This window comes from Gigantopelta aegis, chromosome 10 (assembly GCF_016097555.1).
Source record: "Gigantopelta aegis isolate Gae_Host chromosome 10, Gae_host_genome, whole genome shotgun sequence".
Lineage (NCBI taxonomy): Eukaryota > Metazoa > Mollusca > Gastropoda > Neomphalida > Peltospiridae > Gigantopelta > Gigantopelta aegis.
In genome coordinates this window covers 867,843-889,162 of record NC_054708.1, presented here as the reverse complement: position 1 = coordinate 889,162, position 21,320 = coordinate 867,843, and the positions used below count along the sequence as shown (strand labels likewise).

The 21,320-nt window shown below is 40.8% G+C and overlaps 1 protein-coding gene across 1 annotated transcript; it reads right to left on the bottom strand.

Annotated features, from left to right (window-relative positions):
* Positions 1–1,616: 1,616 nt before the first annotated feature.
* LOC121382948 (3'-5' exoribonuclease 1-like) lies at positions 1,617–21,289 on the bottom strand. The gene is made up of 7 exons (XM_041512636.1): positions 21,096–21,289; positions 17,594–17,766; positions 16,630–16,787; positions 16,524–16,576; positions 15,538–15,621; positions 7,742–7,851; positions 1,617–7,433 (listed from the first exon to the last, which is right to left on the bottom strand). Exons 1-7 carry the CDS (start codon positions 21,153–21,155, stop codon positions 6,836–6,838), a joined length of 1,236 nt encoding a protein of 411 aa, XP_041368570.1. The 5' UTR covers positions 21,156–21,289; the 3' UTR covers positions 1,617–6,835.
* Between the last annotated feature and the right edge of the window lie 31 nt (positions 21,290–21,320).

Sequence of the window (21,320 nt, the reverse complement as noted above, 5' to 3'; positions counted from 1 at the left end):
CATACATTACACTTTCTATGTAGAGGTGGTTTACTCTTCTCATACATTACACTTTCTATGTAGAGGTTAGGTTTACTCTTCTCATACATTACACTTTCTATGTAGAGGTGGTTTACTCTTCTCATACATTACACTTTCTATGTAGAGGTGGTTTACTCTTCTCATACATTACACTTTCTATGTAGAGGTGGTTTACTCTTCTCATACATTAGACTTTCTATGTAGAGGTTAGGTTTACTCTTCTCATACATTACACTTTCTATGTAGAGGTGGTTTACTCTTCTCATACATTACACTTTCTATGTAGAGGTGGTTTACTCTTCTCATACATTACACTTTCTATGTAGAGGTGGTTTACTCTTCTCATACATTACACTTTCTATGTAGAGGTGGTTTACTCTTCTCATACATTACACATTCTATGTAGAGATTAGGTTTACTCTATACATTACACATTCTATGTAGAGATTATGTTCTGACAAAAATACCCTGTAATATGACAATATATATCAAAGTTCAATTCAAAATATTTTATTTCAAGGCATTTTAAATATGAATGACACATGCTATTTCATCTTTGAAGTTAACTGAATGATGTTAATTTTATTATTAAAGATTATTAAAGACCATCATGGCCTGCTAACAAATAAATTTTCACTTTTTTAATGACACATCATTTTGGCTCAAACCAAGACAGGACTTGTAAAGAGTATATTTGACCACTTTTTAACTATCCCATGCTATGACTGTGAGCATCAAACCGAAGTATATATCCAAAATGCCCAAGTGACCCAACTATGTTTTAACTAGATTGTCTTAAAACTGATTGTATTTTTATCAGAAAGACTCAATTTGTAATACTAAATGTTTACAACTGGGTATCACAAAGGTTGCAGTTTTTTTATACCAAGTGTTTAAGACTATCAAAGTATTACAAAAACTGCAGTTTGTAATGCCAAATGTTTATGACTGCGAGTATCACAAGGACTGCAGTTTGTAATATCAAGTGTTCGACTTTTGGAGTATCACAAACACTCAGTTTGTAGTACCAAGTGCTTAAGACCATCACAAAGACTGCAGTTTGTAATACTTACGACGACTGGGTTATCACAAAGACTGCACTTTGTAATACTTACGACGACTGGGTTATCACAAAGACTGCAGTTTGTAATACTTACGACGACTGGGTTATCACAGACTGCAGTTTATAACACTTACGACGACTGGGTTATCACAAAGACTGCAGTTTGTAATACTTACGACGACTGGGTTATCACAGACTGCAGTTTGTAATACTTACGACGACTGGGTTATCACAAAGACTGCAGTTTGTAATACTTACGACGACTGGGTTATCACAAAGACTGCAGTTTATAACATCAAGTGTTTACAACTAACTGGTTATCACAGACTGCAGTTTGTAATACCAAGTATTTACAACTATCGAAGTATCACAAAGACTTCATTGGCCATTGGATGTCAAACACTCTGTAATTGCGACATATAGTCTTGGAGAGGAAGCCCGCTACACTGTTCCATTAGTAGCAAGGGATCTTTTATATGCACCATCCCACAGACAGGATAACACATACCACGGCCTTGACATACCAGTTGTGGTGCACTGGCTGGAACGAGAAACAGCCTAATGGGCCCACCGATGGGGGGGGGGGGGGGGGGGGGGGGGGTCTATCCTAAACCAAATACTCATAAAGCAAGTGCTTTACCACAGGGCTATGTCCCACCCCTGTATCGCAAAGACTGCAGTTTGTAGTACCAAGTGTTGTAGACTACTGCACCCACGTGGCATCCTTGTCCTCTGCCGCTAACACTGGTCTGACCCACGGCACTAACGACCACCGGTATTAGGGGATTATAGTAGGTGGTTACAAGTGCCTCTTAACAATGCCAGAAGTAACTACTAAACACTCTCCAAAGTGGTTACACTAAGCCCAGCTAGAGCTATTGGGGAATGTCGGGTCTGTGGCACGGGATATGGAGGTGGACAGCAACAGAAGTTGAAAGATAGGAGCTGCCAGATCGGGAAGAAATGAGATGGAAGTCAAAGGAGAAATAGGAAAGGGGGCAGTGGGATAAAAAAGAAAAGAAAAAGAGAAGTGTTTACGACTGTCTGAGTATCACAAAGACTGCAGTTTGTAGTACCAAGTGTTTACGACTGTCTGGGTATCACAAAGACTGCAGTTTGTAGTACCAAGTGTTGTAGACTGTCTGAGTATCACAAAGACTGCAGTTTGTAGTACCAAGTGTTTACGACTGTCTGAGTATCACAAAGACTGCAGTTTGTAGTACCAAGTGTTTACGACTGTCTGGGTATCACAAAGACTGCAGTTAGTAGTACCAAGTGTTGAAGACTGTCTTGGTATCACAAAGACTGCAGTTTGTAGTACCAAGTGTTTACGACTGTCTGGGTATCACAAAGACTGCAGTTTGTAGTACCAAGTGTTGTAGACTGTCTGGGTATCACAAAGACTGCAGTTAGTAGTACCAAGTGTTGAAGACTGTCTTGGTATCACAAAGACTGCAGTTTGTAGTACCAAGTGTTTACGACTGTCTGGATATCACAAAGACTGCAGTTTGTAGTACCAAGTGTTGTAGACTGTCTGGGTATCACAAAGACTGCAGTTAGTAGTACCAAGTGTTGAAGACTGTCTTGGTATCACAAAGACTGCAGTTTGTAGTACCAAGTGTTGTAGACTGTCTGGGTATCACAAAGACTGCAGTTTGTAGTACCAAGTGTTGTAGACTGTCTGGATATCACAAAAACTGCAGTTTGTAGTACCAAGTGTTGTAGACTGTCTGGATATCACAAAGACTGCAGTTTGTAGTACCAAATGTTGTAGACTGTGTGGGTATCACAAAGACTGCAGTTTGTAGTACCAAGTGTTGTAGACTGTCTGGGTATCACAAAGACTGCAGTTTGTAGTACCAAGTGTTGTAGACTGTCTGGGTATCACAAAGACTGCAGTTAGTAGTACCAAGTGTTGAAGACTGTCTTGGTATCACAAAGACTGCAGTTTGTAGTACCAAGTGTTTACGACTGTCTGGATATCACAAAGACTGCAGTTTGTAGTACCAAGTGTTGTAGACTGTCTGGGTATCACAAAGACTGCAGTTAGTAGTACCAAGTGTTGAAGACTGTCTTGGTATCACAAAGACTGCAGTTTGTAGTACCAAGTGTTGTAGACTGTCTGGGTATCACAAAGACTGCAGTTTGTAGTACCAAGTGTTGTAGACTGTCTGGATATCACAAAGACTGCAGTTTGTAGTACCAAGTGTTGTAGACTGTCTGGATATCACAAAGACTGCAGTTTGTAGTACCAAATGTTGTAGACTGTGTGGGTATCACAAAGACTGCAGTTTGTAGTACTAAGTATTGTAGACTGTCTGGATATCACAAAGACTGCAGTTTGTAGTACCAAGTGTTGTAGACTGTCTGGATATCACAAAGACTGCAGTTAGTAGTACCAAGTGTTGAAGACTGTCTTGGTATCACAAAGACTGCAGTTTGTAGTACCAAGTGTTTACGACTGTCTGGGTATCACAAAGACTGCAGTTTGTAGTACCAAGTGTTGTAGACTGTCTGGTATCACAAAGACTGCAGTTTGTAGTATCAAGTGTTGTAGACTGTCTGGGTATCACAAAGACTGCAGTTAGTAGTACCAAGTGTTGAAGACTGTCTTGGTATCACAAAGACTGCAGTTTGTAGTACCAAGTGTTGTAGACTGTCTGGGTATCACAAAGACTGCAGTTTGTAGTACCAAGTGTTGTAGACTGTCTGGGTATCACAAAGACTGCAGTTTGTAGTACCAAGTGTTGTAGACTGTCTGGGTATCACAAAGACTGCAGTTAGTAGTACCAAGTGTTGAAGACTGTCTTGGTATCACAAAGACTGCAGTTTGTAGTACCAAGTGTTTACGACTGTCTGAGTATCACAAAGACTGCAGTTTGTAGTACCAAGTGTTTACGACTGTCTGGTATCACACAGACTGCAGTTAGTAGTACCAAGTGTTGTAGACTGTCTGGGTATCACAAAGACTGCAGTTTGTAGTACCAAATGTTGTAGACTGTCTGGGTATCACAAAGACTGCAGTTTGTAGTACCAAGTGTTGTAGACTGTCTGGGTATCACAAAGACTGCAGTTTGTAGTACCAAGTGTTGTAGACTGTCTGGGTATCACAAAGACTGCAGTTTGTAGTACCAAGTGTTGTAGACTGTCTGGGTATCACAAAGACTGCAGTTTGTAGTACCAAATGTTGTAGACTGTCTGGGTATCACAAAGACTGCAGTTTGTAGTACCAAATGTTGTAGACTGTCTGGGTATCACAAAGACTGCAGTTTGTAGTACCAAGTGTTGTAGACTGTCTGGGTATCACAAAGACTGCAGTTAGTAGTACCAAGTGTTGTAGACTGTCTGGGTATCACAAAGACTGCAGTTAGTAGTACAAAGTGTTGTAGACTGTCTGGGTATCACAAAGACTGCAGTTAGTAGTACAAAGTGTTGTAGACTGTCCGGGTATCACAAAGACTGCAGTTAGTAGTACAAAGTGTTGTAGACTGTCCGGGTATCACAAAGACTGCAGTTAGTAGTACCAAGTGTTGAAGGCTGTCCGGGTATCACAAAGACTGCAGTTAGTAGTACAAACTGTTGTAGACTGTCTGGGTATCACAAAGACTGCAGTTTGTAGTACCAAGTGTTGTAGACTGTCTGGGTATCACAAAGACTGCAGTTAGTAGTACCAAGTGTTGAAGACTGTCTTGGTATCACAAAGACTGCAGTTTGTAGTACCAAGTGTTTACGACTGTCTGGATATCACAAAGACTGCAGTTTGTAGTACCAAGTGTTGTAGACTGTCTGGGTATCACAAAGACTGCAGTTAGTAGTACCAAGTGTTGAAGACTGTCTTGGTATCACAAAGACTGCAGTTTGTAGTACCAAGTGTTGTAGACTGTCTGGGTATCACAAAGACTGCAGTTTGTAGTACCAAGTGTTGTAGACTGTCTGGATATCACAAAGACTGCAGTTTGTAGTACCAAGTGTTGTAGACTGTCTGGATATCACAAAGACTGCAGTTTGTAGTACCAAATGTTGTAGACTGTGTGGGTATCACAAAGACTGCAGTTTGTAGTACTAAGTATTGTAGACTGTCTGGATATCACAAAGACTGCAGTTTGTAGTACCAAGTGTTGTAGACTGTCTGGATATCACAAAGACTGCAGTTAGTAGTACCAAGTGTTGAAGACTGTCTTGGTATCACAAAGACTGCAGTTTGTAGTACCAAGTGTTTACGACTGTCTGGGTATCACAAAGACTGCAGTTTGTAGTACCAAGTGTTGTAGACTGTCTGGTATCACAAAGACTGCAGTTTGTAGTATCAAGTGTTGTAGACTGTCTGGGTATCACAAAGACTGCAGTTAGTAGTACCAAGTGTTGAAGACTGTCTTGGTATCACAAAGACTGCAGTTTGTAGTACCAAGTGTTGTAGACTGTCTGGGTATCACAAAGACTGCAGTTTGTAGTACCAAGTGTTGTAGACTGTCTGGGTATCACAAAGACTGCAGTTTGTAGTACCAAGTGTTGTAGACTGTCTGGGTATCACAAAGACTGCAGTTAGTAGTACCAAGTGTTGAAGACTGTCTTGGTATCACAAAGACTGCAGTTTGTAGTACCAAGTGTTTACGACTGTCTGAGTATCACAAAGACTGCAGTTTGTAGTACCAAGTGTTTACGACTGTCTGGTATCACACAGACTGCAGTTAGTAGTACCAAGTGTTGTAGACTGTCTGGGTATCACAAAGACTGCAGTTTGTAGTACCAAATGTTGTAGACTGTCTGGGTATCACAAAGACTGCAGTTTGTAGTACCAAGTGTTGTAGACTGTCTGGGTATCACAAAGACTGCAGTTTGTAGTACCAAGTGTTGTAGACTGTCTGGGTATCACAAAGACTGCAGTTTGTAGTACCAAGTGTTGTAGACTGTCTGGGTATCACAAAGACTGCAGTTAGTAGTACCAAGTGTTGTAGACTGTCTGGGTATCACAAAGACTGCAGTTAGTAGTACAAAGTGTTGTAGACTGTCCGGGTATCACAAAGACTGCAGTTAGTAGTACAAAGTGTTGTAGACTGTCCGGGTATCACAAAGACTGCAGTTAGTAGTACAAAGTGTTGTAGACTGTCCGGGTATCACAAAGACTGCAGTTAGTAGTACCAAGTGTTGAAGGCTGTCCGGGTATCACAAAGACTGCAGTTAGTAGTACAAACTGTTGTAGACTGTCCGGGTATCACAAAGACTGCAGTTAGTAGTACCAAGTGTTGTAGACTGTCCGGGTATCACAAAGACTGCAGTTAGTAGTACCAAGTGTTGAAGGCTGTCCGGGTATCACAAAGACTGCAGTTAGTAGTACCAAGTGTTGTAGATTGTCCGGGTATCACAAAGACTGCAGTTTGTAGTACCAAGTGTTGAAGACTGTCTTGGTATCACAAAGACTGCAGTTAGTAGTACCAAGTGTTGTAGACTGTCCGGGTATCACAAAGACTGCAGTTAATAGTACCAAGTGTTGTAGATTGTCTGGGTATCACAAAGACTGCAGTTTGTAGTACCAAGTGTTGTAGACTGTCTGGTTATCACAAAGACTGCAGTTAGTAGTACCAAGTGTTGTAGACTGTCTGGGTATCACAAAGACTGCAGTTAGTAGTACCAAGTGTTGTAGACTGTCTGGGTATCACAAAGACTGCAGTTAGTAGTACCAAGTGTTGTAGACTGTCTGGGTATCACAAAGACTGCAGTTAGTAGTACCAAGTGTTGTAGACTGTCTGGGTATCACAAAGACTGCAGTTTGTAATAGTGAATCAGGTCATCCACACTCTCCCCTGACTCGGACAAACTGAGCGCGGTCACCGACTGAGACGGCTCGGAGTCCCGCGATGACAGCACCGACACCGATTGCGACACCTGTGACTCTTGTGAGGAAGATGTCGACCGTGATGGTGTCACACCAGTGTTGAGAGGTTTCCGTGTCACACCGCCATCAACCGATTCACCATCGGTTTCTGGACTATGTTCTTCTTCATCATCATCATCAAATATTTTATTGTTTATTATTTCAACCTCAGCCTGGACTTGTTTGGCTGCCCCATGCTGGTAAATGTTAATAAATTCATTCAGTTTGAATGCACAGCCATCTTTAAGCATGTGCATTGCGATTCTGGCGATGTTGCGAGCATCGTCTATCCCACTGTGTAGGTTTCCCTCGAACTTCATGCCCAGTCGGGACAACATTTCCTCAATCCTGCAGCGTCGACACTGGTAGTAGTTTGAATACAGTTTGCGGATGTTGATCCACTTCTTGGCCCATCTAGGATAACAGATACCCGACAGCTGACACTGCGTGAACATAAACCGACTCATGTCCCAGGGCCTGTAACATAAACAGAAAATAGAAAAAAAAACAAAAAAAAAACTATGCTTTGTTTGAGTTTGTTTGTTTTGTTTAACGACATCACTAGAGCACATTGATTTATTAATCATTGGCTATTGGATGTCAAACATTTGGTAATTTTGACATATAGTCTAAGAGAGGAAACCTGTTACATTTTTCCATCAGCAGCAAGGGATCTTTTATATGCACCATGCCACAGACAGGATAGTACATTATATGACCTTTGATATACCAGATTCAGTTTATCTAAAAATCATGAATTAAAAAGCGTTCTTTGATATACTAACCCATCTGTTACTATGGCCACTTTGTAGTACTCGTGAAGGTGGTGGGAAGACATCCACTCCTGAAACCTGGACAAAACTTCTGGGAACTCCGCAGCAGCATCCACCTTCTCCTGAAACACACCAAACTGTGAGCACAGAGAACTGCACCTGCCAACTACCTGGATGTAACCCACCCCGTGACTACCAGAGAATATCTCGAGTAGTACCTGCCAACTACCTGGAAGTAACCCACCCCGTGACTACCAGAGAATATCTTGAGTAGTACCTGCCAACTACCTGGAAGTAACCCACCCCGTGACTACCAGAGAATCTCCCGAGTAGTACCTGCCAACTACCTGAAGTAACCCACCCCGTGACTACCAGAGAATCTCTCGAGTAGTACCTGCCAACTACCTGGAAGTAACCACCCCGTGACTACCAGAGAATCTCTCCATTAGCACCTGTTAACCTGGAAGTAACACACCCCATGACTACCAGAGAATCTCTCGAGTAGCACCTGTTAACCTGGAAGTAACACACCCCGTGACTACCAGAGAATCTCTCCAGTAGCATCTGTTAACCTGGAAGTAACACACCCTGTGACTACCAGAAAATCTCTCGAGTAGCACCTGTTAACCTTGAAGTAACATCCACCGCGACTACCAGAGAATCTCTCGAGTAGCACCTGTTAACCTGGAAGTACCACACCCCGCGACTACCACAGAATCTCTCGAGTAGCACCTGTTAACCTGGAAGTAACACAACCCACAACCCCTGACTACCAGAGAATCTCTCCAATAGCAACTGTTAACCTGGAAGTAACCCACCCAGTGACTACCAGAGAATCTCAGAAGTACCACCTGTTAACCTGGAAGTAACACACCCCGTGACTACCAGAGAATCTCTTGAGTACCAACTGTTAACCTGGAAGTAACACACCCCATGACTACCAGAGAATCTCTACATTAGCAACTGTTAACCTGGAAGTAACCCACTCAGTGACTACCAGAAAATCTCTCCATGAGCAATTGTTAACCTGGAAATAACACATCCCGTGACTACCAGAGAATCTCTCGAGTAGCACCTGTTAACCTGGAAGTAACACACCCCGTGACTACCAGAGAATCTCTCGAGTAGCACCTGTTAACCTGGAAGTAACCCACCCAGTGACTACCAGAGAATCTCTCCAATAGCAACTGTTAACCTGGAAGTAACCCACCCAGTGACTACCAGAGAATCTCACAAGTACCACCTGTTAACCTGGAAGTAACACACCCCGTGACTACCAGAGAATCTCTCGAGTACCAACTGTTAACCTGGAAGTAACACACCCCGTGACTACCAGAGAATCTCTACATTAGCAACTGTTAACCTGGAAGTAACCCACCCAGTGACTACCAGAGAATCTCTCCATTAGCAATTGTTAACCTGGAAGTAACACACCCCGTGACTACCAGAGAATCTCTCGAGTAGCACCTGTTAACCAGGAAGTAACACACCCCGTGACTACCAGAGAATCTCTCCAATAGCAACTGTTAACCTGGAAGTAACCCACCCAGTGACTACCAGAGAATCTCTCCAATAGCAACTGTTAACCTGGAAGTAACCCACCCAGTGACTACCAGAGAATCTCTCCAATAGCAACTGTTAACCTGGAAGTAACCCACCCCGTGACTACCAGAGAATCTCTCCAATAGCAACTGTTAACCTGGAAGTAACACACCCCGTCACTACCAGAGAATCTCTCCATTAGCAACTGTTAACCTGGAAGTAACCCACCCCGTGACTACCAGAGAATCTCTCCAATAGCAACTGTTAACCTGGAAGTAACCCACCCCGTGACTACCAGAGAATCTCTCCAATAGCACCTGTTAACCTGGAAGTAACACACCCCGTGACTACCAGAGAATCTCTCCATTAGCAACTGTTAACCTGGAAATAACACACCCAGTGACTACCAGAGAATCTCTCGAGTAGCTCCTGTTAACCTGGAAATAACACATCCCGTGACTACCAGAGAATCTCTCGAGTAGCACCTGTTAACCAGGAAGTAACACACCCCGTGACTACCAGAGAATCTCTCCAATAGCAACTGTTAACCTGGAAGTAACCCACCCAGTGACTACGAGAGAATCTCACAAGTACCACCTGTTAACCTGGAAGTAACACACCCCGTGACTACCAGAGAATCTCTCGAGTACCAACTGTTAACCTGGAAGTAACACACCCCGTGACTACCAGACAATCTCTACATTAGCAATTGTTAACCTGGAAGTAACCCACCCAGTGACTACCAGAGAATATCTCCATTAGCAATTGTTAACCTGGAAATAACACATCCCGTGACTACCAGAGAATCTCTCGAGTAGCACCTGTTAACCAGGAAGTAACACACCCCATGACTACCAGAGAATCTCTCCAATAGCAACTGTTAATCTGAAAGTAACCCACCCAGTGACTGCCACAGAATCTCTCCATTAGCAACTGTTAACCTGGAAGTAACCCACCCCGTGACTACCAGAGAATCTCTCCAATAGCAACTGTTAACCTGGAAGTAACCCACCCAGTGACTACCAGAGAATCTCTCCAATAGCAACTGTTAACCTGGAAGTAACACACCCCGTCACTACCAGAGAATCTCTCCAATAGCACCTGTTAACCTGGAAGTAACACACCCCGTGACTACCAGAGAATCTCTACATTAGCAACTGTTAACCTGGAAGTAACCCACCCAGTGACTACCAGAGAATCTCTCCATTAGCAACTGTTAACCTGGAAATAACACACCCAGTGACTACCAGAGAATCTCTCCAGTAGCAACTGTTAACCTGGAAGTAACACACCCCGTGACTACCAGAGAATCTCTCGAGTAGCTCCTGTTAACCTAGAAATAACACATCCTGTGACTACCAGAGAATCTCTCGAGTAGCACCTGTTAACCAGGAAGTAACACACCCCGTGACTACCAGAGAATCTCTCCATTAGCAACTGTTAACCTGGAAGTAACACAACCCGTGACTACCAGAAAATCTCTCCAATAGCAACTGTTAACCTGGAAGTAACACACCCCGTCACTACCAGAGAATATCTCCAATAGCAACTGTTAACCTGGAAGTAACACACCCCGTGACTACCAGAGAATCTCTCGAGTAGCTCCTGTTAACCTGGAAATAACACATGCCGTGACTACCAGAGAATCTCTCAAGTAGCACCTGTTAACCAGGAAGTAACACACCCCGTGACTACCAGAGAATCTCTCCAATAGCAACTGTTAACCTGGAAGTAACCCACCCAGTGACTACCAGAGAATCTCTCCATTAGCAACTGTTAACCTGGAAGTAACACAACCCGTGACTACCAGAAAATCTCTCCAATAGCAACTGTTAACCTGGAAGTAACACACCCCGTCACTACCAGAGAATCTCTCCAATAGTAACTGTTAAACTGGAAGTAACACAACCCATGACTACCAGAGAATCTCTCCAATAGCACCTGTTAACCTGGAAGTAACACACCCCATCACTACCAGAGAATCTCTCCAATAGCAACTGTTAACCTGGAAGTAACCCACCCAGTGACTACCAGAGAATCTCTCCATTAGCAACTGTTAACCTGGAAGTAACACATCCCGTGACTACCAGAGAATCTCTCCATTAGCAACTGTTAACCTGGAAGTAACCCACCCAGTGACTACCAGAAAATCTCTCCATTAGCAACTGTTAACCTGGAAGTAACACACCCCGTGACTACCAGAGAATCTCTCCATTAGCACCTGTTAACCTGGAAGTAACACATCCCGTGACTACCAGAGAATCTCTCGAGTAGCACCTGTTAACCTGGAAATAACACATCCCGTGACTACCAGAGAATCTCTTGAGTAGCACCTGTTAACCTGGAAGTAACACACCCAGTGACTACCAGAGAATCTCTCAAGTAGCACCTGTTAACCAGGTAGTAACACACCCCTTGACTACCAGAGAATCTCTCCAATAGCAACTGTTAACCTGGAAGTAACCCACCCATTGACTACCAGAGAATCTCTCCATTAGCAACTGTTAACCTGGAAGTAACCCACCCCGTGACTACCAGAGAATCTCTCCATTAGCAACTGTTAACCTGGAAGTAACCCACCCAGTGACTACCAGAGAATCTCTCCAATAGCAACTGTTAACCTGGAAGTAACCCACCCAGTGACTACCAGAGAATCTCTCCAATAGCAACTGTTAACCTGCAAGTAACACACCCTGTGACTACCATAGAATCTCTTGAGTAGTACCTCCAACTACCTGGAAGTAACCCATCCCGTGACTACCAGAGAATCTCTCGAGTAGCACCTTCCAACTACCTGGAAGTAACCCACCCCATGACTACCAGAGAATCTCTCGAGTAGTACCTTCCAACTACCTCAAAGTAACCCACCCCGTGACTACCAGAGAATCTCTCCAGTGTGAAATATTTCCGGCTGTTCTAGCCTTATTGTAATTCATTACACACTACTCACAACTAATTCCTTCAATGAACCAACATGTTTCTGGTCGTTCTGGTGTTGTAATAGCATCGAATGAATTTTGTACGGAACCAAAAAGGAATGTACTTTAAGCAGTGTCTTTAAGTGTAAGGTTATTATACCGTGATTTTACAACAATGGTAAGTGTAAGGTTTTCATACTATAGCAGTAATTATTGGTGCTGTATGATGTATCTTCTCAGGAGTAGGTTTTCATACTGAGATTTTACAATTTATACTGAGATTTTACAACAATAGTAAGTGTAAGGTTTTTATACAGCAATTTTACAATTTATACTGTGATATACTATGATGTATGTCTTCTCAGAGTATCCCCAACCCTAACCCTAACAGAGATATTATTACAGCAGTAAGGTATTGGTGCTGTATGATGTATGTCTTCTCAGAGTATCCCTATCCCTAACCCTGACAGATTTTATTATAGCAGTAAGGTATTGGTGCTGTATGATGTATGTCTTCTTGGAGTATCCCTATCCCTAACAGATTTTATTACAGCAGTAAGGTATTGGTGCTGTATGATGTATGTCTTCTCGGATTATCCCTAACCCTGACAGATTTTATTACAGCAGTAAGGCATTGGTGCTGTATGATGTATGTCTTCTCGGATTATCCCTAACCCTGACAGAGATTTTATTATAGCAGTAAGGTATTGGTGCTGTATGATGTATGTCTTCTTGGAGTATCCCTATCCCTAACAGATTTTATTACAGCAGTAAGGTATTGGTGCTGTATGATGTATGTCTTCTCGGATTATCCCTAACCCTGACAGATTTTATTACAGCAGTAAGGTATTGGTGCTGTATGATGTATGTCTTCTCGGAGTATCCCTAACCCTGACAGATTTTATTACAGCAGTAAGGTATTGGTGCTGTATGATGTATGTCTTCTCGGAGTATCCCTAACCCTGACAGAGATTTTATTACAGCAGTAAGGTATTGGTGCTGTATGATGTATGTCTTCTCGGAGTATCCCTATCCCTAACCCTGACAGAGATTTTATTACAGCAGTAAGGTATTGGTGCTGTATGATGTATGTCTTCTCGGAGTATCCCTAACCCTAACAGATTTTATTATAGCAGTAAGGTATTGGTGCTGTATGATGTATGTCTTCTCGGAGTATCCCTAACCCTGACAGAGATATTATTATAGCAGTAAGGTATTGGTGCTGTATGATGTATGTCTTCTCGGAGTATCCCTAACCCTGACAGATTTTATTATAGCAGTAAGGTATTGGTGCTGTATGATGTACTGTATCCCTACAGAGATTTTATTACAGCAGTAAGGTATTGGTGCTGTATGATGTATGTCTTCTCGGAGTATCCCTAACCCTGACAGATTTTATTATAGCAGTACGGAGTGATCCCTAACCCTGACAGATTTTATTATAGCAGTAAGGTATTGGTGCTGTATGATGTATGTCTTCTCGGAGTATCCCTAACCCTGACAGATTTTATTATAGCAGTAAGGTATTGGTGCTGTATGATGTATGTCTTCTCGGAGTATCCCTATCCCTAACCCTGACAGATTTTATTATAGCAGTAAGGTATTGGTGCTGTATGATGTATGTCTTCTCGGAGTATCCCTAACCCTGACAGATTTTATTACAGCAGTAAGGTATTGGTGCTGTATGATGTATGTCTTCTCGGAGTATCCCTATCCCTAACCCTGACAGATTTTATTATAGCAGTAAGGTATTGGTGCTGTATGATGTATGTCTTCTCGGAGTATCCCTATCCCTAACCCTGACAGATTTTATTATAGCAGTAAGGTATTGGTGCTGTATGATGTATGTCTTCTCGGAGTATCCCTAACCCTGACAGATTTTATTATAGCAGTAAGGTATTGGTGCTGTATGATGTATGTCTTCTCGGAGTATATCCCTAACCCTGACAGAGGTATTTATTATAGCAGTAAGGTATTGGTGCTGTATGATGTATGTCTTCTCGGAGTATCCCTATAACCCTGACAGATTTTATTATAGCAGTAAGGTATTGGTGCTGTATGATGTATGTCTTCTCGGAGTATCCCTAACCCTGACAGATTTTATTACAGCAGTAAGGTATTGGTGCTGTATGATGTATGTCTTCTCGGAGTATCCCTAACCCTGACAGATTTTATTACAGCAGTAAGGTATTGGTGCTGTATGATGTATGTCTTCTCGGAGTATCCCTATCCCTAACCCTGACAGATTTTATTATAGCAGTAAGGTATTGGTGCTGTATGATGTATGTCTTCTCGGATTATCCCTATCCCTAACAGAGATTTTATTACAGCAGTAAGGTATTGGTGCTGTATGATGTATGTCTTCTCAGAGTATCCCTATCCCTAACCCTGACAGAGATTTTATTACAGCAGTAAGGTATTGGTGCTGTATGATGTATGTCTTCTCAGAGTATCCCTAACCCTAACCCTGACAGATTTTATTATAGCAGTAAGGTATTGGTGCTGTATGATGTATGTCTTCTCGGATTATCCCTATCCCTAACCCTGACAGATTTTATTACAGCAGTAAGGTATTGGTGCTGTATGATGTATGTCTTCTCGGAGTATCCCTATCCCTAACCCTGACAGAGATTTTATTACAGCAGTAAGGTATTGGTGCTGTATGATGTATGTCTTCTCGGAGTATCCCTAACCCTGACAGAGATATTATTATAGCAGTAAGGTATTGGTGCTGTATGATGTACGTCTTCTCGGAGTATCCCTAACCCTGACAGAGATTTTATTATAGCAGTAAGGTATTGGTGCTGTATGATGTATGTCTTCTCGGAGTATCCCTATCCCTGACAGATTTTATTACAGCAGTAAGGTATTGGTGCTGTATGATGTATGTCTTCTCGGAGTATCCCTATCCCTGACAGATTTTATTACAGCAGTAAGGTATTGGTGCTGTATGATGTATGTCTTCTCGGAGTATCCCTATCCCTGACAGATTTTATTATAGCAGTAAGGTATTGGTGCTGTATGATGTATGTCTTCTCGGAGTATCCCTATCCCTAACAGATTTTATTATAGCAGTAAGGTATTGGTGCTGTATGATGTATGTCTTCTCGGAGTATCCCTATCCCTAACAGAGATTTTATTACAGCAGTAAGGTATTGGTGCTGTATGATGTATGTCTTCTCGGAGTATCCCTAACCCTGACAGAGATTTTATTACAGCAGTAAGGTATTGATGCTGTATGATGTATGTCTTCTCGGAGTATCCTTAACCCTAACCCTGACAGAGATACTATTACAGCAGTAAGGTATTGGTGCTGTATGATGTATGTCTTCTCGGAGTATCACCTACCTGAGTTATACCTGTCAGCTGTGTACAGAAAGCTGTGAGACGACGGTTTAGTTGCGGCTTACAGTAACAGTGGAATTCGTCCACCTGAAATAACAGAGAAAGGGTTAACAAGATGTATATTTGTGATCATTCAAATATCAACAACTGCATATTTCACATACAAAGGTAGTCACACACTAATGAAGTTTACTGGTACTATGTATCATACATAATTGGAGTTTAGCTGATGGACACTAGGTATTCTATATAACTGGATTTTCATATGTGACAAATCTTGAATTCCGTCATGATGAACCGTACTGAATCGTAATTCATTTGTAAGATTACTGGGGGCTGGATTTAGCTGAGATGTTTGTGTTGCAGGAATGAACCACCTGAGTGTATCCATTCAACTGACTTTGTTTTTTTCTTGTTCCAATCAGTGCCCCACAACTGCTCAAAGGTTGTGCTATGTGTTTTCCTGTCTGTGGGGAAAGTGCATATAAAAGATCACTAGCTGCTAATGGAAAACTGTAGCGGGTTTTCTCTGATGACTACAAGTCAGAATTACCAAATGTTTGACATCCAATAGCCAATGTTTAATTAATCAATGTGCGCTAGTGGTATTGTTAAAAACCCTCAACTTTTTTTAATGATTTCCGGTAATGTAAGTGAAACCTCACACAGACTTGCAATCGTAATTTCCTGGACATCAATAAGCACACCGGAGAACTTGACGATTTCATGATTACTGGTAATGCAGTGTAATGTGTAAGTGAAACCTCACACAGACTTACAAATCTTCATTTCCTGGACATCAATAAGCACACCGGGGAACTTAATGATTTCATGATTACTGGTAATGCTGTGTAATGTGTAAGTGAAACCTCACACAGACTTACAAATCTTCATTTCCTGGACATTAATAAGTACACTGGGGAACTTAATGATTTCATGATTACTGGTAATGCTGTGTAATATGTAAGTGAAACCTCACACAGACTTACAATCTTCATTTCCTGGACATCAATAAGCACACCAGGGAACTCGATGATTTCATGTTTGTAGTTTGTGTTGTTTTCCATGCAGGTCGCTTCAACTCGATGATTTCATGTTTGTAGTTTGTGTTGTTTTCCATGCAGGTCGCTTCATAGTCGATGACGAGAAGGTAGTCAAACTTTGTGTTGCCCGGAGATTTAATATGTGCCTTCATCAGACTTTGTTTCTTGTAGTAGTTTTTTAAACGGCGTTTCAGAATATCCTTCACACCTCTGAATAAGACAAAACATTAAATAAAACAAAACAGTATGACAACTATGTAAGTGCATATGAGTTGCAAGAGTAACTACACTATGAGTTCTCTTATACACGTTGTTTACTGAAGACAGAATGAAACGATTAAACTTGAGACACGTGACCTTGTTGACAACACTACACTCAGTCTTTCATGGCTACCAGTTGACAGCAGAGACATTGTGTTCTTGTTAGTTTTAGTATCAATCAATAAACTTGTGTTCTACATTGTAAATCACTGCTCCTAGCCAGGCTCTACTAAACATTTCAACAGGTCTACAGCCTGGCTATTACAATTTACAAGTCACAGATCCAGCATAGACTGTCTGCAACTTTGTTGCCCTAAAAATATGTTTTGATCTGCACCAATTTGTTGTTTACATGTTAGAGACTGTATACAAAGCAGGCTTAAAACACAGAGAGACTCAGTGTGACTGTCTGTGGAGAAATGATCACCGTAGTCAGGTGGACAGTAGTTGAAAACTTAACACCACATGGGTGGGCTAAAAAGTTACAGTTTGTTTTGTTTAATGACACCATTAGAGAGCTATGCTGTCACACAAAAAATAATGATAAATAATAGTACTGGATGTTAAAAGACTGCTTCATTCCAGACATCTGTCAGATCCATTAATTAATGCAAGTTCTAGTTTAAATTACACAATGCACAGATTGTCAAATTTATAACAATATCGGCATTTATTATCATCAAGTGATATAACAATTTAGTATCTAGAGTGTTTACAGTTAGACAGTATTAGGAATTCAGTATAAACACACCAACCTAGAATCTAGTCTCAAAGTTGTCAGTTTAACTTTCAACTCTTCTTTTGTCATCTGGTTAACTTCTCCATTTAACCTAGAAAGCTTTTTGAAAACTGGGTCAGAAAAGTCACTGTCATCTCTTCTTGCTTTTGGTCTCGGCTTAGAATCTGGTACACTAGAATTATTTTCATCCTAAAAACAATTATAAATTCCATGTAACCATTACAGACATACTAGTATTAGAAAGTTAAGGTTTTTAAGGCAACCAACATTTTACTTATAGTTATAATAATAATAAAAATTTACATATGTTTTAAAAACAGTCAGCTTTAACTGCAATATTATTGATATATATATGAATAATATTGCAGCTAAAGCAGACTTTTAAAAAAAATATTTGTGATTCAAAAAGTCCAAATAGCAGAATGGCCTGGCCCCATTTACTCATAGTTTGCGGCCTTCTATTTTCAATAATTACAGCCTAAAATTCATTCCACTGTACCCATGTTTTACACCCAAGTCATGTTTTGTGGCATGCTTTTGCCTAAGTTAATAAAAAACATCTAAGGTTGATGACAGTCACTTTTCGCACCCTTGTTTTGGCTTCATACACAATAAATAAAATATATCCAAAGGTAATTTTTGAATACGATATATTTAACAAAAGATACTTTTTCTTTCTTTCATCTTTTAAAATTTAAACTTAATATTTTGTCCAGAATTATGAAAAATAAAAACAAACAAACCTGTATACAGCGTCATCTGCTGGTTAAAGAATTTTGACAGGGGTCAAAGTTAGTAGACCAGTTTTTATTTTAATGTGTTGAAGCATTGTAATAATACAGCTAATTTTGATTGGAATGACATCAGTATTCCAATGATGCCACTTTACATTTCCTTACAATAATACTAAACTGGGTACAAGACATTTCTGTTTTCAGAGCGCTGGAAAAATTCCAATGCAAAATTGCTTTTGAATGTTTATTGTTTGAACATTATTAATGCACCTGGATATGTTTGAAGAAAATATGATTAAAAAATGATACCTTTTACAAAAGATGGATTTCAAGTGAAATTACAGCAAGATATGTTACATTTATTGTGTACAAAGCCAAAACAATGGTGCAAAGAGTGACTGTTGTCCACCTGAAGAAAACAACATGTATGGAAACATATCACTATCAAAAACCATTGGCCATATTTCAACTGACAGCTTTTACTGTTACCCAAGTTGACCAGTATTTTTAATAGCCTCTATTATGGCCCATACCAGTATCATTCTGTCTATTTAATACACACAAAAGTTACATTTTAAAAAAAAATTTTTTTAATCATATCAGCAATCTCTGGTAGAAACCAATTTGGTGTCAAATTTGTCACATGATCAGAACTGTCATTCAGTATTTTGTGTCCAGTGACAGACATCCGATGTTTTGTCCTCATTTGTAGATCTGTTTGTTTTGGACCAACTAGTGATAATACTCCATTGGAGAAGGTGCTGTCTGATTAATGAAGTCCTGACTTTTTCAAATGCTAAACAAGATTTTCCTATGATGTTCAGAATACAGACAAATTATTTGATTTATTTGTATCACAGTGACCTAGTAATTGTATGTGTCACACCACCATCCCAAGTTGTTCCTACATGTGAGGTCTGTGTGCAAGATATAATCCGGACAAGAATTTACTGTTATGTGCAGTAGACTGTGAAAAGTAAGTCACAGTGACCTAGTAATAGTCTGCAACACACTGCCATCCCAAGTTGTTCCTACATGTATGTACGGTTTGATGGTCCTGTATGCATCTGTATGCGAGATATGGTTCGAACAAGGATATAGTGTTATGTGCAGTAGAACGTGAAAAGTAGGTCACAGTGATCGTGTAATAGTCTGCAACACACTACCATCCCAAGTTGTTCTTACATGTGAGGTTTGATGGTCCTGTATGTATCTGTATGCAAGATATGGTCCAGACAAGGATTTACTATTATGTGCAGTAGACGGTGAAAAGTAGGTCACAGTGACCTAGTAATAGTACGTGACACACAGTCATCCTAAGCTGTTCCTACAAGTGAGGTTTTATGTTCCTGTATGCAAGATATGGTCTGGACAAGAAAATGTCAACAGACGGACGTACGGACAACATACCATAATACAACACATCACAGACGGACATATAAAATACTTTAAAGTAGGCTGAGCATGTGAGCGCGATATATCAACCTCACGGACACCCTCCCCCCCTGCACACGTGCCTGCAATGATAATATGATTTAAAGTTCATGTAAATAGGTGTAATCATAGGTTTATTAACATGAACTGAGCTTCTAAATCTATACGGGGTTGTGTGTGTTGATGTGTGTGTGGTTGTCGCAAATTTGTATTGACTGGACAATAGCACGAATGTCTTCTGGTCCTAGGCCACACAAAAGTGGAAGCACAAATTAATTTTAAAAGAAAACATTCAAGAAATATGGGTATTTTTACACTTTATTTGACATGTTCAGTAAAACAATGCTATGGACAGACAAAATTAAAACAGTTTTGGTGTGTATGGCATTTCCAAAATAATAAAACCCGTTACTTCAATCATTTTCGAGTTAAGTGATACAAAAAAATCCACATATTAATCACTAATACACATACTACAGAAAGAAACCCGACAGCACCCACATTTAGCTACGCTTCGTGACACTCCGTCGCAACAATTGCAAAGCTCGGCGATCCGATTTCGAGACGTAGACCACGTGATCGCGCACTGGGCGATTCCGCCTTGTGCAGCAGTTACAGGGGCCGTCTCATATCAAGCGAAGTTACAACATGGAAGAGTTGGCTAATGCCGTTTTGGATGAATTTGGATTTCATTACGTCATTAAACCAAAACAATTACACATTATTGATTCCATTTTGAATTTGAAGGATACATTTGGGGGTTATCGACAGGATACGGCAAAAGTATTGCTACGTACTGCCTCCTCTTATGAGACGACCCCTGTAACTGCTGCACAAGGCGGAATCGCCCAGTCTCGAAATAGATCGCCGAGCTTTGTAATTGTTGCGACGGAGTGTCACGAAGCGTAGCTAAATGTGGGTGCTGTCGGGTTTCTTTCTGTAGTATGTGTATTAGTGATTAATATGTGGATTTTTTTGTATCACTTAACTCGAAAATGATTGAAGTAAAGGTATTTGACGTCAAACATAGGATTGTTGTGGTATTAGAGCGGGACTCGTTGCCTACCGTTTGGTAGTCAGGAATTGCCAAAAAAAGACATAGGCTGGTCTCTGACTGTAATGAGAGCGTGTTTATGTCCAAATGTCCGTCTAGCTCTCTTACAGTCAGAGTACTCGGGCTAGGTCAATCACTAAATCAGTGACTGAACAGTTAGGCCTACACACTAGTTCACCAAGGTAAACATCTACGGTCCGTTTTTTTTACATTTTGACATTTACGGCACAGCAATAAACATCACAATAATAAATATCGTGCCGGAGACGTTTATCTTGATGAACTAGCCTACACACCTGTAGTTCGTTTGGCTCCGTCGGCGTTGATTCTGGATCGTCGTTACTTGTCCACAACATTGCTAATCACCAGTGTATATTTCCCTAAACAGATTTTTAAAAATGCCAGTTTCAATAATAAAAAATAGAAACAATATTCCCCCCAGATTTATGCACATAAAACGTGTTCGACCGTTAACTTTTTTAACCACTTATCGTCCGTTGGATGCAGTCAATACAAGTTAC

Coding starts and splice junctions, on each gene's coding strand:
- LOC121382948 (XM_041512636.1), bottom strand. CDS start 21,155: ATGTTGTGGACAAGTAACGACGATCCAGAATCAACGCCGACGGAGCCA. Junction 7,852..15,537: donor AGCTGACAGGTATAACTCAG/GTAGGTGATACT, acceptor GGTGTGTTTCAG/GAGAAGGTGGATGCTGCTGC. Junction 7,434..7,741: donor GTGGCCATAGTAACAGATGG/GTTAGTATATCA, acceptor TTTATGTTACAG/GCCCTGGGACATGAGTCGGT.